Genomic DNA, 16,486 nt, shown 5'->3' on the forward strand with positions numbered 1-16,486 from the left:
TAATAATACGTTTTAGCATAATACATTTTTTTTACAAGCTCAGAAAGGACAGGACAATAAAGGCAGAGACAATCTAGAGCTAAACTTTCTAATCACAAAGACTAGAAATAAATAACATTCTTACCTTTCAACTGCCTAATAAGTTACTATTTTCAATACAAAACCTTGGTTGAGTTTAGCTCAATGGCATCTGTCTCTAAAATATGTTACTCTCAATTTTCATCATGATTGTAACTAGGAAGCAATTCATTTGCTTAAATGACCTTTTCTCTTTCAATCATTCTCTTTTCATCAAGTTGCTACCCCTCCTTCCTAAAAGAACTACAATGTATAAAATTTGAGGCAGAAACAAACAACAGTGGCTTGCAGTTAAAATGTAGAATGCAAATTTATTAGTATGAAATCTTCTGAGATATTTTGTTGCATTTGTGACCCAAGAGCATGATTCTCAAAGGTGAAACGTTTTAGCACAACCCCACAATCATTTATTTAGTAAAACTGTTCATGAGACCCAGCGAAGGGCAGGAGGTGCTTTCTGTTTTTGGTATAGAAAAGATACTGCTCAGTTGACCATTTCTTCGATGGAGTTTATACTGATTCCTTTTTATCAGAGTCATCTTCCTCAAACTCTACTAAAGGCGCATGTCTGCTGGCTTGTGAACCTTCACTGTAGAACACTTTCTTTATTGTGCCATCCTTTGGAGCTTTTATGGTATGCTGCAGAGACAAGACACAACAATGGTTGCAATACTAACGAGGACTAAATATATAGCAAGTCGAAAAAGTCCAACAAAAATGAAAAATGTGGCCAATTATTTTGATATTGTATAGTCACAATGCATCCTAACTTCTCCCACTTTTTTTTTTTTTTTTTTTTTTTTTTTTTTTTTAATACAAATGGCATTACAGAGAAAATGGTAGCATTTTTATGGTCAGGCACAATCAATACTTAGATACAACAATAACCCATCTGAGCACATGATTGGGAAGCTCTGGTCTAACTAAGAGTTCTCAACTCTGGCTTCACAGTATAATCTTACCTGGGAAACTTTTTAAAGAGTACTAGGGCTTGGGTTATACCTCAGTGGTGAAGTACCTCTCTGGCATGTTCCAGGTCCTGGGTTCCCTCTCCAGCACCACAAAATAAACAAACAAAAAGGTACTAATCCCTGGGTCCTACTCCGGGGAGATCTCAATTCAACTTTTGGAGATCCTAATTTGACTTGGAGAAGCAGTTTTTTCATTTTTTAAAATCATTGACTTAAATGTAAAAATAAATAAATAAATAAATAAATAAATAAATAAATAAATAAATGTTTTAGGGCATCATAGTTATATATAATGGTGAGGTTCATTGTGATGTATTCATGAATGCATACAGTTTTCTCCATTTTGATTCCCCAGTCCCATCCCCTTAATCTCCTTCTTCTACTTTATTGGTCTTCTATTTATTTTTTAATTGGTACATTATGTTATTTAAAAAATTGGAATGCATGTGACATATCCATACATGCACACAGCATAATTGGGTCAACTACATTCCCCGGGTTCTTCTCCTTTCCCTCCCCTCCTCCCTCCTCCTTCTTCCCTGGTTTCTACTCTACTGATTTTTTTCCTGTTTTTGTGAGATTCCCCCTTTTCTCTCTCTAGCTTCCACATATGAAAGAAAATGTTCATCCCTTGACTTTCTGAGCCTCACTTTTTCTACTTAGCATGAAAAACTTCTCTGGGGAATGTAATATTTGACAAGGGATGAGACCCATTCACCTATAATTTCCAACTGTCTCAAAATCTAGACAGTTGACTTAATTTGGTTGAGGTTTTTGCTTTGATGTTAATGCTTGGCATACTAAGTTCAGCCTTAGAAAATACTAATAGTTAACATTCAGTTGGGTTATGACCTGATTCCAAGCTAGTGATAACACCATAATCAGAAAATGACAGGTGTAATTTCACAAAATTAAAATGAGAATGTATTTATAAGAAGGACAGTTTTGGTTCTGTTTCCTGAAGTTAATGCTTAGCCAATCCATGGCTTTTGATATTTAAAATGGTGTTTACTCATAAAATAAGGAAAGAGAACAATTAGGTCTGAGAGGTTCCAATGTTTAGTTGGCAACTGAACTCATGATTTCACGTACCTCCATCTTCATGGCGATCATAACCATCAGAGAATCTCCAGCTTTTACTTTGTCTCCAGCTTTTATAAACACCTAGCAATTCAGAGTTATACAATTAATATTTAAAAACAGAGAGGTCTTTCATAGTCTAAGTTATTTAATTTATTGTTTAATATATGTTTTTATATTTGGGTACTGGGAATTGAACTCAGGGATGCTTAATCATGAGCTACATCCCCAGCCCTTTCAAAATAGTTTATTTAGAGACAGGGTCTCAGAGAGTTGCTTAGGGCCTCACTAAGTTGCTGAGACTGGCTTTGAATTTGTGATCCTCCTGCCTCGCTTCCAAGCCACTGGGATTATAGGTGTGAGCCACCAAACAGGTGTGAGCTCCTTCATTAACTTTAGAGTTGACATGTAAACATACAAAGCAGACATGTGTGTGTCCAACTGGTGGTGTTGTCTGCCAAAAACAAATGTCCTGGTACAAATTGGAGATCTCCAGGTTAATACAGCATTGAGGCACCCCTGCCAGGGGACAGCCCTGCCAGCCCCCATCCCCACATCCCAAATCATCTAGTCTTGCGTTAATCAGATAGTTTACGTATCTTGGTATCCTTTAGTTTTTTTCATGAATGTACAATCAAGACATATCAACAAGAGGGAAGGACTAATATGTGTAAATGTCTCTACCACAGACAGGGATAGAAGGATAAGTGAGGGTCTTGACTATTTTTTGGGGGTTGTCTAGGATAGCTGTTTCAAGTCCTCAGGCAACTGTGTAGTGAGTATGTAGATAACCCTCATTTGACAGAATTCAACTTATTAGCAACCCAAGAAAAGTATTTCCATTTTCTCTTTTACATGTTTAAATGAACTCAAGTATCCTATATGGTCTTACTGACTTTTTAAGGTTACCAAAGAGTTTTCAGAAACATCACACAGTGAAGTTAGGTTCTAAAGTCACTGGGCAGAGCTAAAATGGTGAAAAGAAGGAAGCACAATTGAAAGTCCCACAAATCACCCAATCCTGGGTGATGCTTTAGTACTGCCCAATAAATCACTTCCTGGGGTTAGGGTCAGTTATGGGAGAAATATCTATCTGTAATTATTATTTTTTGGTACCGGGATTGAAACCAGGGTGCTCAACCACTGAGCGACCTCTCCAGCCCTTTTTATTTTTATTTTGAGGCAGGGCCGCACTAAGTTGCTGAGGATGACCTCAAACTTGTGATCCTCCTGCTCTAGCCTTGGAGTTGCTGGGATTTCAGGCATGTGCCAACACGCGTGGCTCTATCTTTAATTATTAATTTTTTACTTGAGGTAGGGTCTCACAGTGTCTTTAATTCCTGGGCTCCAGCAATCCTTACTACTCAGCCTCCTGAGTATCTGGGACTCCAGGTACAGGCCATAGTACCTAAATGAAATGTCTATTTGTAAACTAAGACTAGGGTGGGAGATGTAACTTAGTGGTAGAGCACTTGCCAAGCATGTACAAGGTCATAGGTTTAATCCACAGCACTGCAAAAATAAGTAACAATGACAACGAAAATGAAACACCACCACAAACAAAAAACCAACCAAACAACAACAACAACAAATCCTTTAAGACTGACCCTCTGCAGGGATGCTTCTCTGCAAGAGGCCTGTGGGAACCAAGACTGAACTAGCTAAAGGCAGATCCAGGTCTCTCCTTTCAAAGCCCTTTGGGAGCAAATATTCTCAGAGGAGACAGTGGGTGGAATCACCCACATTGTTTAAATAGTTCTTTTCTTTTTTGGGTACCAAGAAAATACAGTTGAATTTTTATGACTTAAATGCATTTGGGAAAACTCTTCTGTATTCCAGTGTATAAAAGGAGGCTACTGATCTATCACCCTTTGAAGTTATATCAGTCTCTGCTTTGGTTTGAATATCTGTGTCCCCTGAAAATTCACATGCTGAAATCCTACCCCAAGGTGACAGTATTTGGAGTTGGGCCTTTGGGAGGTGATTATAAAGAATTATTGCCTGTTTTTGTTGTTATTGTTTTGAACTGGGAGGATTGAACCTAGGGGTGCTCTTCCACTGAACTACATACATCCTCAGTCCTTTTATTTTTTATTTTGAGACAGGGTCTCACTAAGTTGCTGAGGCTGGCCTCGAACTTGTGATCCTCTTGCCTCAGCTTCCCTGTGCCCAATGTGTCATTTCATGATAAAATTATTTGCCGTTAAGTTTAACATTAAAACACAGTCCTTTTAGCTAATGCTTGGTGAATGCTCCATTTTAATCACAATTTGGATTATTTGTACATTTTTACTTATTGAACTCAGGGCCCTGAGCTACATCTCAAGATTACTGGTACTTTGATAAAAATTCCCACCTTCAAAAACAGCAGTCTTGGGCTGGGTTGTAGCTCAAAGTTAGAGGAGGCATTTAGCATGCCAAGGCTCTGGGTTTAATCTTTAGCACCAAAAACAAACAAAACAAACAGTAGTCATATCATAAATTAGGTAAGTAGATATTTTCATTGAAGACTGAAATATAGAACTTGAATCTTAGTTTATTTAAATGAATGCTTTCCAATAAGCATGATTTAGAGAGGAAAAAGAATATATATGACAAAGTTCAATGAAGGCACTTACAAGGCCTACAGATGCCATGTGATTACCTTTTCAATGGTTCCAGTCATAGGAGCTATGGTACCTCCCTGAGTTCCTTCTGAGCTCGATGAAGACAAGTACTTAGGTATTGGAATGCCGATCTCGATGCTTCCTTCCTATAAAAAGAAAACAACCTGAAGATGGAATCAAGATCCTATCACAGTGTTTTACTAATAAACCTGAGGTAAAGATTGTTTTCAAGCTACTTGTTAACTTAGTCATCACTGATTTCTTACTGTGGGTTCTAATCAGAACACTGGGTTCTAATCTAGCTTTGTGACCATGAACAAATCACTGAACTTCTTTTCTCTTGGTGCTGGTTTCCCATTATAAAGAAATAATGGTGTACATGTCTCATTGGGGATTAAAGACTTAAAGCATGTAGCTGTGGGTAATAGCCACTGTCTGGAAGTGACTTCTAGGAGCACTCTCACTATTGAGTGCTTAATCTATCCCAGGAACTTGACATATGTGTGTGTGTGTGTGTGTGTGTGTGTATATACAAATTATGTCATTAATTATCACAACAACTTTATGAGAGAGATACTGTTAGTTCTATTCCTAGATGGGGAACTGAAGTCCGGTTTAACAGTGTAAGGTCACATAACTGCTAGAGACAGGGTCAGGTTTTGAAACAAAGCAGCTTCACATTCTAGAACTCTTGCTCTCTACCACTCCACGTTCTGTCTTTACCACTGTATTGTTATGACACAGTCAACCGTGGAAAGAAGTGCCTGGGAAAGTGGGATCATCCTTGATTCCACGTAAGTGTAAGTTTAATGACTTATAGATTACTGGAGTCGTCTCATCACCAAGCACTGTGAGGACTCCCAAATGTGAGGAGTCTCCAAAAAGGCCAGAGTATATCCGTGATTCATTCTCCTTCTGCTTAGACAGGGGGATAAGAACTCAGCAGGCAGCAGCCTCCTAACCAAGACCGTGCACAACCTGCAAGAAAACACCACTAACCCCACCTTCCTTCCTACTACCCGCCTCCCAACAGACTCTTCTCCCAGTGGTTGCCTTCTCTCATATCCCCAGAATTCCCAGTGTCAGAAGGATGGTGGCTGGAGAAGGTGCGCAGGCATCAAAGCCCTGTGAGAACATGGCCCACTGACCAGGGGGACTCACGAGGAATATGCAAGTCTTATTTTAGAATTCAAGGAAGAGAATGATTATGCATCTAATAATGAGAACCTGTGTGAATGAGACAGAGAACTTGCAGAAGGTCGGAAAGGGGCAAAGAGAAACAAATGGAGAGGGAAATTGAGGACAAAATGATCACTATGGTGGCTAAAGGAAGTGGAATCTTTCCGATCTTTCAATGAAATGCCTCTTGTCAAGCAATTCTGTCCCAAACCTAAGAGTGATATTATAAAAAGAGACATTACCATGGAAAATAGGTAAATAGTGTTTTCCAGGATAATTAGTTTAGTTTTAGTAGCAACTCCATTAACAGAACAGTTCAGGTAAGTATAGTCTCCCTCATTATAAAGATCACCAAGGACTTGGAAAGTTTTATCCTCAATCTGAAAAAAACAGAAAAATACAATTTTTGAAGTAAATGAACAATCCTACAGAACTAATAAAATCAGAATCAATCTTTATTTTGTAGTTTCAAAAGGTAACATGTAAGATATATTTTAAAAAATTCATGTAGGATCTTTTCCTGTAAGATTTTAAATCAAAATACTTTAGATAGAAATAACAGTGAGATAATTGAAAGAAAAAAAAAACTATGTAAAGCATAATGCCACTGATAAAGTTGCATTTAAGAACAGAAAAAATAGCAATAAAAATACAAATCAAATTAAGCAAAATTATTGAAATTCATTTGGGTATGTTACATGTTAATATTCATTTCTGAGGACTTGAGTTTAAGTCAAATTTAGTTTTCCTCTGCCAGTGTCAGTAATGAAAAAAGCTAGAACCACATAATTAGATGGTATTTCTTTCATCTCATCAACGTGTAGATCCAATTCTTGAGCCTTAGTTATGATTTAAGATGACAAATTAGCTGAAGATTGACCACAGTTTTCTCACTCTAAGAGACTGTGTGCCAAAGAACAGATTTCAGATGTAATCTTTCAAGGAAGCTGACAAAAGGAACATGAAAATTTGTTAAAAGAATATCTTCTCACAGATACACTCAAGGGAAAATTTCTCTTATGCATAGATAATTTGCTTAAATCTCTCTGTACTTCTCCTTTCAGTTCCCATGATGTGAGTGTAGAAATCCTATGGCTATTCTTTTCAAACATATTATATAGGCTAAGGTGAAATAGGTCATACTGCAGTATTTATATATTGGTTCTCATCTATCCTAAGTTAAATATGACATTTCTCTCTGCTTTGTAACCTTCTAAAATGGTAATTTGAATGTTTGACAAGTCCGCAGGACGTAAAGGTTAGATTGGAAACAGTTTTGTTTAAAGATTCACAAAAGCACCTTCTTAATTTGTGGATTTAGTTTCATGAACTGATATAGAGTCAATTGACAATTACTAGTTATCAAGGGACAAGAGAGGTCCTCAAAAGAGGCACCAATATGAGTAATAACTCTCATATACCAAAGTAGGTAGACGTCTTATGGTGTTCTGGATCTCAGAGAAAGAAAACCAGTGTATCTCAAAGGTTGGGTACCAGGGATTGAACCCAGGGCGCTTAACCACTGAGCCATATCCCCAGCCCTTTTAAAAATATTTAATTTAGAGACAGGGTCATGCTGAGTTACTTAGACTCACTAAGTTGTTGAAGCTGACTTTCAACTCACCATCATTCTGCCTTAACCTCCTGAGCTGCTGGGGTTACAGGCATGTGTTACTACGTTTGACTTAATGGACTTAACATTAATTGAGGACTATGGTGAGCTTTACATTGGAGGTTCTTACGCAGATCCTTTGGGGTTCCCAACATCCATCTGGGGGGCCATGAAGTCAAATTATTTTCATAATAAGACTAAGATATTTCTCTCTTTTACCCGCATCCTCTCATGAGTACCTAGCAGAATTTTCTACAAGCTACTCGACATTTGATGTTATCATTCTGATGGCTAATGGAATGTGTACTTGTATAATCGTAGGTTTTAAATTTTTCTGTTTAGCCTATAATGCAATGGTAACAAAAAAACAACTGGATTAAAAAATAGGCAAAGAACCTGAATAGACATTTTTCCCAAAAAGATACATAAATGGCCAATAAGCATATAAAAAAGATGCTCAGGTTAGAGTGTAGCTCACTGGTAGAATGAATGAGTCTGATCCCAGTACTATACACACACACACACACACACACACACACACACACTCACACACACATTTCCATATTCTTAGTCATTATGGAAATGCAAATTAAAGTCAAAATGAGATACTACTTCATACCCATTAGAATGGCTGTTATTAAAAACAACAATTCCTGATAACAAAACAAAACAGAAAATAACAAGTAGTAGTCAGGATATGGAGAAATTGGAATCCTGTGCACTGCTGGTCAGAATGCAAAACAGTAGAGTTGTTATAGAAAACAGTATGGCTATTTCTCAACGTGAAAAATAGAATTACTAGCTAGGTGCAGTGGCACAACACTAAAAAAAAATAGAATTTGTTCTCAGGGGCTGAGAGTAAAAGGGAATGGAATTAATATTGTTTAATGGCTATGGAATTTCAGTTTTGCAAGATAAAATAAGTTTTGAATTTGGAAGGTTGCACAACTATGTGAACGTATTTTTGTTTTTGTTTTTGTTTTTTTTTTTTGCGGTGCTGGGGATTGAACCCAGGGCCTGTGCTTGTAAGGCAAGTACTTTACCAACTGAGCTATCTCCCCAGCCCGAGAACGTATTTTAAAGCCATTGAATTGTATGCTTAAAAATGACAAAAATGGTAAATTTTATGTTATGTGTATTTTGCCATAATTAAAAAACAAAATTTTCTCAGTTATATTTTCTGAATGGTAAATACCAATAGATGTAACTAACATAAACAACAGATCTTTCGGGAGGTGTCTTAATAATTTTTTTCAGAATGTATAGTGTTTCTGACACCAAAAACTTGAGAACTGCGGATTTTAATGCAAACACATATACAACTTTAAGGGCTTGCTGCGTGTCTGATTCAAGGCTATTACTTCTTGCCAAGTTTTTATTCTTAAGGAAACCATGGCCAAAATGAGTAAATAATGGGTTAGAAACTCTATATGGGGTAATTTCCCCAAACTGTACTGAAATAAAAGCACATAACATTCTCCTAACTACAATAGTCAAAGGCTCAAGAGAAACTGGAGAGTGAAAAAAACACCCATTCAGTAGGAGAGAAGCCAGAGTTAGCTCTGAACTGTAGAATAAAACCTGATTAAAGCTTACCTGCATGCCATATGACCCATCATGGTTATATGTAACAGCTATTGCTACATCTTTATGGAAAAGGGGGAAAATTAAAGAAAAATTAGAAGATATTCACTTATTCAATAACTGAGATGCCAAAATCTCACTTTCAACCTTAAGATAACCAGCTGTTCACAAAAGAATCATCATCTTTTTCATTCCCTGGAAATAAAGGCTTTTTCTTAGAAAAGCATCTGGCAGGCAGGTTTCAATAAAGATGAACTTCAAACTTTTCTTTTTTAAAAATTCGGTTTTAGATATTTTAAAGTTGTAGAATATTTTCTATATTTGCCCTGCAATGAAAAATCTGCAGTGTCGTAGCAGAAAATACAATGAACTGATAAACAGAAGTTCTGGTTTAAGACCCAAATCTGCAATCTGATTTCCTCTGGGGTCCTGACTGAGTCACTAAATCTCTGAGCCTTTATTTTCTGAGCTACTTAATGGGTATGAGAATGTAACAATGATTAAATAAGTGAGACAGTACTTTATAAACAGTAATACACTATACAAGTATAGGAAATTATTCATGCTATTATATGAATATGGAATTGGTTGAAGACTATCCCAGGAGTTGGAAATCAAGTTCTGTGTAAGTGTTGGGGTGCAGCTCAGGGGTAGCATGCATGCTTTAAAATACACAAGGCCCAGGGTTTGATCCCTAGCACCAGGGGCGGGGGGGGAAGAAGAAAGTTTCATGGGGCAGAGTATATAGGTCAAAGTCATTTCGTTACCTCCTGCTACTTTAACCATCATTTTCATGCTGCCAGCTTAAATCTGTTTCTAGCCCTGACTTTCCTTCCTTCTCTAGAACTCTGATTAGTCACTGCCAGCTGGATGCTACACTGGCATCTTAAAATGATCATGCTGGGTCCAACAAATCATTGTCCCCTCCTGACCTGCGAGCTTCATGACTGCCACCATCCTTCCTGTTATCGGTACTTACAACCTGTCATCCTTGCCTCATCCTTCTTTGATCTCCACCTCCAACAGTTCCCATATAGCTACCAAATTCTTTCCTCTGAGTATCTGTATTATGCATGGCTTCCTTTCCATTTCCATTCCTCTACCTTGACCCAGGCTAGGCTGTCTCAGGTCTGGATGGCTCTGAGGAGATTCTCCAGGATCTTCCTGTTTCCTGTCTTAACCCTTCCAGCTGATGCTTCCTAGTTTGTCCCAGCTGCATTCAAAATACTTGGCCTGGTTTGAAGGCTCCAATCTCTCAGCCTTATTTGCTACCTTTCCCTAACACACTCAGACCTCTGCTCCAACCAAATGGGGAAATGGGCCAATTAGTACTTCCCATATGTGCCTCTTTGCTCATGGCTCCTCCTTCACCATGTTGCTGCCCCCAACCACAACAAAACCCCATGCCTGCCTTCTTCACACCAAGCTCTCTATTCTTGGGAAGAATCTGCCTTGGCAGGATAAACTCTCTCTTCCTTGAATATTTGGATTTCTGCACATAAAACATCATTATGATTCTCCCCTCATCCTGATTTATGATAACAGTGAGTTTTCTCTTCATTAGTTGTTTTTAAAAAACTTAATAATGAAAGTGTTCACAAAAGTCAAACACTAAAGTACAAAAACTCCACAGTTTGCAATGTTAATCACTACCCCATCCATCTTCCCAACACACACTTCCAAATGGTGATTTCTTTTTTTTATTTTTTAGTTGTACATGAACACAATAACCTTCATTTTATTTTTATGTGGTGCTAAGGATCGAACCCAGTGCCTCACATGTGCTAGGCAAGTGCTCTACCACTGAGCCACAACTCCAGGCCTGTGGTGAATTTCTTGACAGAAAATAGGGGACAAAGATATTTTTTCCCCTCTTCTCCACATCATCAGTGTATCTGTTTCTTCAAAGACTTTGTAATGGGTGTATGAAAATTCTCTATCCCCATCTTGTCAACATGCTTTAACTTTCTGAGAAGAAAATGCCTTGAATTACAACAGATTAATGTTTCTTCAATTTATAAAATATGAAAAGCATTTAACTGACACGAATGCCAGTAGAATCATCATAAAGACATTGCCAGGAACACTCCAAATTCTCTTACAGCATTATAGAGTCATTAAACTTGTTTCTCTCTCCCCTACGTATTTCTGTCACTCACCAGAGAAACTTGAACACCCTCGTGCATCTAATACGGTATGGAAATTCAGCATGGCGCAGAGGCAAGTATGCTTATGTTCCTGGAGTGAGGGTTTCAAGTGCTGGCTCCTCCAATTACTTTTAGTGTCACTTTTGAAATATTACTTATCACTCTCTATGCTCTGGCCTTGGCTCAGAGAGATCAGTAATTTACAAAGTTGACATTAATAGCACTGATCTCACTGACCTGTTCTGAAAATGCAAATGAAATGATCTTTGGAAAGTGTTTAATGAAGTATCTAACATACACCAAATAATCAATGTATCTTTGCTGTTATTATCATTGAGGGTTGGGCATGGTTCTGGAAAACATGGCCAATGGTAACAAAGTAAGAAAAAATTTCAGGCCTTGAATACAGTATTTAAAATACTTGCTTATTCTCACTGAGATCATGAAAAGTTGATTCTATTTTTGATTTTTAAATGCTTTGGGGCTCTTAGGCTTCTGTTTGGTGTATTCTCCTATTTAACGGTAGTCATGCTGATTAGCATTATTCAGAGACTCACCATAACTTTCTGGTTTTTTTGTTTTGTTTTGTTTTGTTTTTGTTTTGGTACTGGGGATAAAACCTAGGGGTATAAACACTGAGCTACATTGTCAGTCCATTTAATTTTTTATTTTGAGACAGGGTCTTACTAAGTTGCTGAGGACCTTGCTAAGTTGCTGAGGCTGGCCTCAAATTTTGATCCTCCTGCTTCAGCCTCCTGAGTCTCTGGGGTTACAGGCATGTGCTACTATGCCTGACTCACCATAACATTTCTAAAAGGTGTTACACTCAGACCTGGATTATTTTTGTAGAATATTGCCAAAAGGGTATAGTGAATAGCAATCACATTAGTTTTTCAATTATGTATTTATTATTTTTCAATGAAACCTTTTTAAAAAATGTTTTAAATTATTCTAATTAGTTATACATGATAGCAGAATGCATTTTGACTCATTGTACACAAATAGAGCACAGATTCTCATTTCTCTGGTTGTATACCATGCAGAGTCACACCGTTCATGCAATCATACATGTACATAGGGTAACAATGTCTGTCTCATTCTACCTCTTCCCTGCCCCCATACCTCCTCCCCTCCCCCACCCCTATCTTTTTTTAATTCTAAAAATTCAGCATAATTCCAAAAACTACTTAGTGATTAAATGAAGATTCTAGCCAAATAACAACTGGTCAATCTAGTGAATTACAATCCCACACATAATTCTTCTGTTTGAAGTTGAAGAGGTCACTGAAATTTTACTGCTTTTGATACTGGCATTTAGCATAAAGGATTCTAGAGAAAGATTTTCCCAGATTTGGGGGGCTGCTTTTGGGGATAAAATGAAACACATTGGCATAAAATGGACAGGTAAACCATTTGCACAATGCTACTATGTAAATGATGTTTCTAAACTTTTCTCATGATGGCCTAAAGATACACCAATGCAATTAAGGTAATGCACATCATAAGAAAATACTAGGGGCTGGGGAGATAGCTCAGTCTGGTAGAGTGCTTGCCATGTAAGCACAAGGCCCTGGGTTTGATCCCCAGCACCCCAAAAAAAAAAAAAAAAAAGAAAATACTAAAGAGTCATAACCCAATCAGTTTCCGTGAATGAAAAATTTGTTACTAAGTGAGTGAATATCTAGATTTGAAGTAGAAAAGATCCTACTCTGTTCAGAAAAAGAGGGTGTAACAATCAGCTGGCAAAAGGATTTGGCTCCACCTTGTTCAGACATTTTTAAAAATGGGGCTATCATAGTTCAGGGACACCTCACAAGGACATCAGATGACTGCACCCATCTGGCTTCCCATACACACTGTCCTGTAGAAGAAGGGATATAGTCACCAGCCATCACAGGATTCTGATCCTGCTGGTATGTGACCCTGGGCATAAATTTATTAACTATTTTCTGGCTTAGGTGTCAGCCTCTTCTGACATCAGTTAAAATAAACCAGACCTTACTTTGAACCTACTGAAATTAGTTTGTAATAAAAATTGTATTCCATTGGAAAAGTGGTGGAAATATCATGGGAATCAATGTCAGAAAGAGTGGGTGTCAATAATGCTTTGCCACCTACTATCCTTGTGTAAGTGACTTCACCTGTGCCTCAGTTTCATCATCCATAAATTGTTGTGAAGACAAAATCTCACACGTGATAAGGTACATAATAAATTATAGCTCTTTAGCAACCCACTTCCACCTCAAACATCCAAAACACTGCCTGAGCAATGGGCAATCCTCCTGCCCTGACACAGTTTTGAATACTGTTTTTCTTATTTAAAAATAATACACTTTTACTGCAAAGCAAAAAAGTACAAAGAATTGGGGGAAAATCCTACCATTCTATAATAACCTTGCTTACATTTTGGTATATTTCATCAGTTGTTTTGCTGTGTGTATATTTTATGACATATTTTAGGATATTTACAAACATAGAAAAAGTGTAAAGAAAAATAGGAATCATTAATTGTACTACCAAGAACCAATCAATTCTAATTTTGGCATATTCCCTTTCATTGTTTGGGGTAGGTATTTTTAAAAATGTAATTCGTCCTGACCAGGCTGAACTGTCTTTTTCAGTTAAATGTGACATATTTCTATGACTCATATTTCTCTATTAATCACACATTACTTACCTTTTTTACCATCTCTAAGAGTCATGTTTCTGGTGTATGAGATGTTTAGCCTTCTTCCACTGCTGAATGAAAATGGAGAGAATTGATCTAGAAAAAATTTAAAATTCAACAACAAATTTATAAATGTCAACCCTACTTAATTTATACCTTACAAAAGAAAACATAAACCACAGGTCCTAAACTGCCAACTCAAAGATATTTTCTTTGTTCTTTTCACTGTACTTAAATTAGATACTTCCATTTATGTGATAACATATTTATATATTTGTATTTATATATCCATTTATATCTTAGAAAATTTGATACAAGAAATCCAAGCTTCTCTGGGAGAATCAGAATATTTACAACCTAAACTCTCATTCTCTGGTGGCATAAACTGTGCAGTGGCCAGTGCATTTTGACAGAGCAAATGCATGCCAGGTCACCATAATCTCTACCACTCACTATTTTTGTTTCACCAAGTCTTGAAGTCATTTATTTAGAAGCTCATATCTGTACTAGTTATAAATTTTAAAAAGAAAGGTGAGAGCAAGAGGACACTCCATTCGAAAAATGTTAAGTTCAGCTTAGTAATTTCACATGGGGCATATTTAGGTGCCTTTTCATTCAGTATAAAAGAACAGAGCACAAATCTAAAGACAGAGTTGTACATTTTGAGCCTTCAAAATAAATAACTTGAATCCTGAGCAAGGTGGCACATTCCTGTAATCCCAGCAACTTGGGAGGTTGAGGTAGGAGGATTGCAATTTCAAAGCCAGCCTCAGCAATTTAGTGAGACCCTGTCTCAAAATAAAAGATAAATGCTGGGGATGTGGCTCAGTGGTTAAGCACCCTGAGTTCAATCTTTGGTACCAGAAAATAAATAAATAAAATAAAATAAAATAAAACTATCTTGAATGGATCTAGAAATTAAGGAATCTTATAAAAAGAGAGGAAAATACAATATAATAATCCTAATAAGAAGAATAAATGTATTAGATTTTTTTTTTAATTTTTAATAAGGATGGAGAAATAACAAAGCAGACCTCAAGGAATAGTGAACAACAGACATCACAGGAATCAGAAAGAGGTCAAAAAAGTAGTGTTTGGTTGAAAATAGACCCATTTCTACAAGTTAGGGGATTAGTTAGGCTACGCTTAGTGGATGAAATTGTGTTTATGGGTACATCCATGATCTGTGCAGAGTTCTCCTCCACAATAAAGAACACATCTGCAGAGAACGGTGTCAGTCACAGTGAGGAGAGAAGGCAGGCAAGAGAGGCATACAAACAAGGGAGTGTGTTCAGTGATGATTCATGTAGTGTTCAAGGCAGAGGAAAAAGAGCATCCTGTACCTTGTGTCTGGAGTTTGAAAGCTTCGGTCATAGCTTTCTCCTTGAGGATGAGACCCAGAGCTGCCTGGCATAAATACTCTTTGGCTGCAGCCTTCTGACTGGGCAGCAGTTCTCTGTGGTGTTGGGGAATAAAATCAGTGTGCACATTCCCGGCTTCAAACTCTGGATGGCCAGACAGGCGCAATAGAAAGTCGATATTGGTGCATAGTCCCACAATCTAGGAAGAGAATAAAGCCCAGGTCCTATTGAGTAGGGAAAACAAGCCAGTCAGAAAAGCATCTTTTCCTGCCCCACTCTCCTTAAGTATTTTCTACAGTGGAAAAAATGAAACTCTTAGAAAAAAATGAAGAAACCTATGATGGTACCATGTGATGAAATGTCCCTTACTAGCACCATATCTACCACCATATATCTGAATTTCACAGTTAAAAGTTATATTTTAATAAGAGAAAGAGGATGGAAATGGTGTTATAGTAGGTAGTGTAGAGACATTTAATTGACTTATATTAGGAAAGGGGTAAAAGTTAAGAAACAGCCGGTGTGGTGGCACATGCCTGTAATCTCAGCAGCTCGGGAGGCTGAGGCAGGAGGATTGAGTTAAAAGTCAGCCCCAGCAACTTAGCAAGGCCTAAGCAACTTAATGAGATTCTGTCTGTAAATAAAATATAAAAAGGGACTGGGGATGTGGCTCAATGGTTAAGCACCCCTGGGTTCAATTCTTAGTACCAAGGGGGAAAAAAAAAGTTAAGAAATATAAATGAAATTTATTTGCAAGATACTGAAGAATGATTCAGTATCACTTCCACAAAATAAGATGACTGCAAAAAGCAGTCAGGACTGCTACACTGGGGAGGGAATAGGATTCAATGGCCTCAAAGGAACTTCTTTACAACATAAGAATATGAATTTTACACATTGATTTTAAAAAGTATAAAATTAACCTAAATCTACCTAATAAGAGGTAAAACTAGCTGCATGAGTCTTGAATTCATTCATTCATTCATTCATTCATTCATCTATGTCTTCATTCACTTAATAGCCATTTACTAAGCACCTTTTAGGCAGTGAGGACTAAAACAGATGAAGTCCCTGTGCTCACAAGTCACAGCTTATTTTCTAGAGAGGTGACATATAACAAACAACATGTCTAAGCAAACATCTAATATAATGTCCCATGCTATCAAGGAAACTAAAGTTGGCTAAGGGAACAGAAAACAG

At 37.3% G+C, this 16,486-nt stretch overlaps 1 protein-coding gene across 1 annotated transcript in view; it reads right to left on the reverse strand.

The window, feature by feature from the left end:
* Nucleotides 1-369: 369 nt before the first annotated feature.
* Nucleotides 370-16,486, reverse strand: part of Mccc1 (methylcrotonyl-CoA carboxylase subunit 1) — a 61,698-nt gene continuing 45,581 nt past the window's right edge. The window contains exons 13-19 of the mRNA XM_047564760.1: nt 15,269-15,485; nt 13,935-14,021; nt 9,123-9,172; nt 6,157-6,294; nt 4,774-4,881; nt 2,142-2,213; nt 370-717 (exon numbers count right to left, since the gene is read on the reverse strand). Of these exons, the coding sequence (XP_047420716.1) occupies nt 589-717; nt 2,142-2,213; nt 4,774-4,881; nt 6,157-6,294; nt 9,123-9,172; nt 13,935-14,021; nt 15,269-15,485 (801 nt within the window). The 3' untranslated portion in view covers nt 370-588. The remainder of the gene's footprint in view (nt 718-2,141; nt 2,214-4,773; nt 4,882-6,156; nt 6,295-9,122; nt 9,173-13,934; nt 14,022-15,268; nt 15,486-16,486) is intronic.

The sequence above is a fragment of the Sciurus carolinensis genome, chromosome 9, assembly GCF_902686445.1.
Source record: "Sciurus carolinensis chromosome 9, mSciCar1.2, whole genome shotgun sequence".
Taxonomy (NCBI): domain Eukaryota; kingdom Metazoa; phylum Chordata; class Mammalia; order Rodentia; family Sciuridae; genus Sciurus; species Sciurus carolinensis.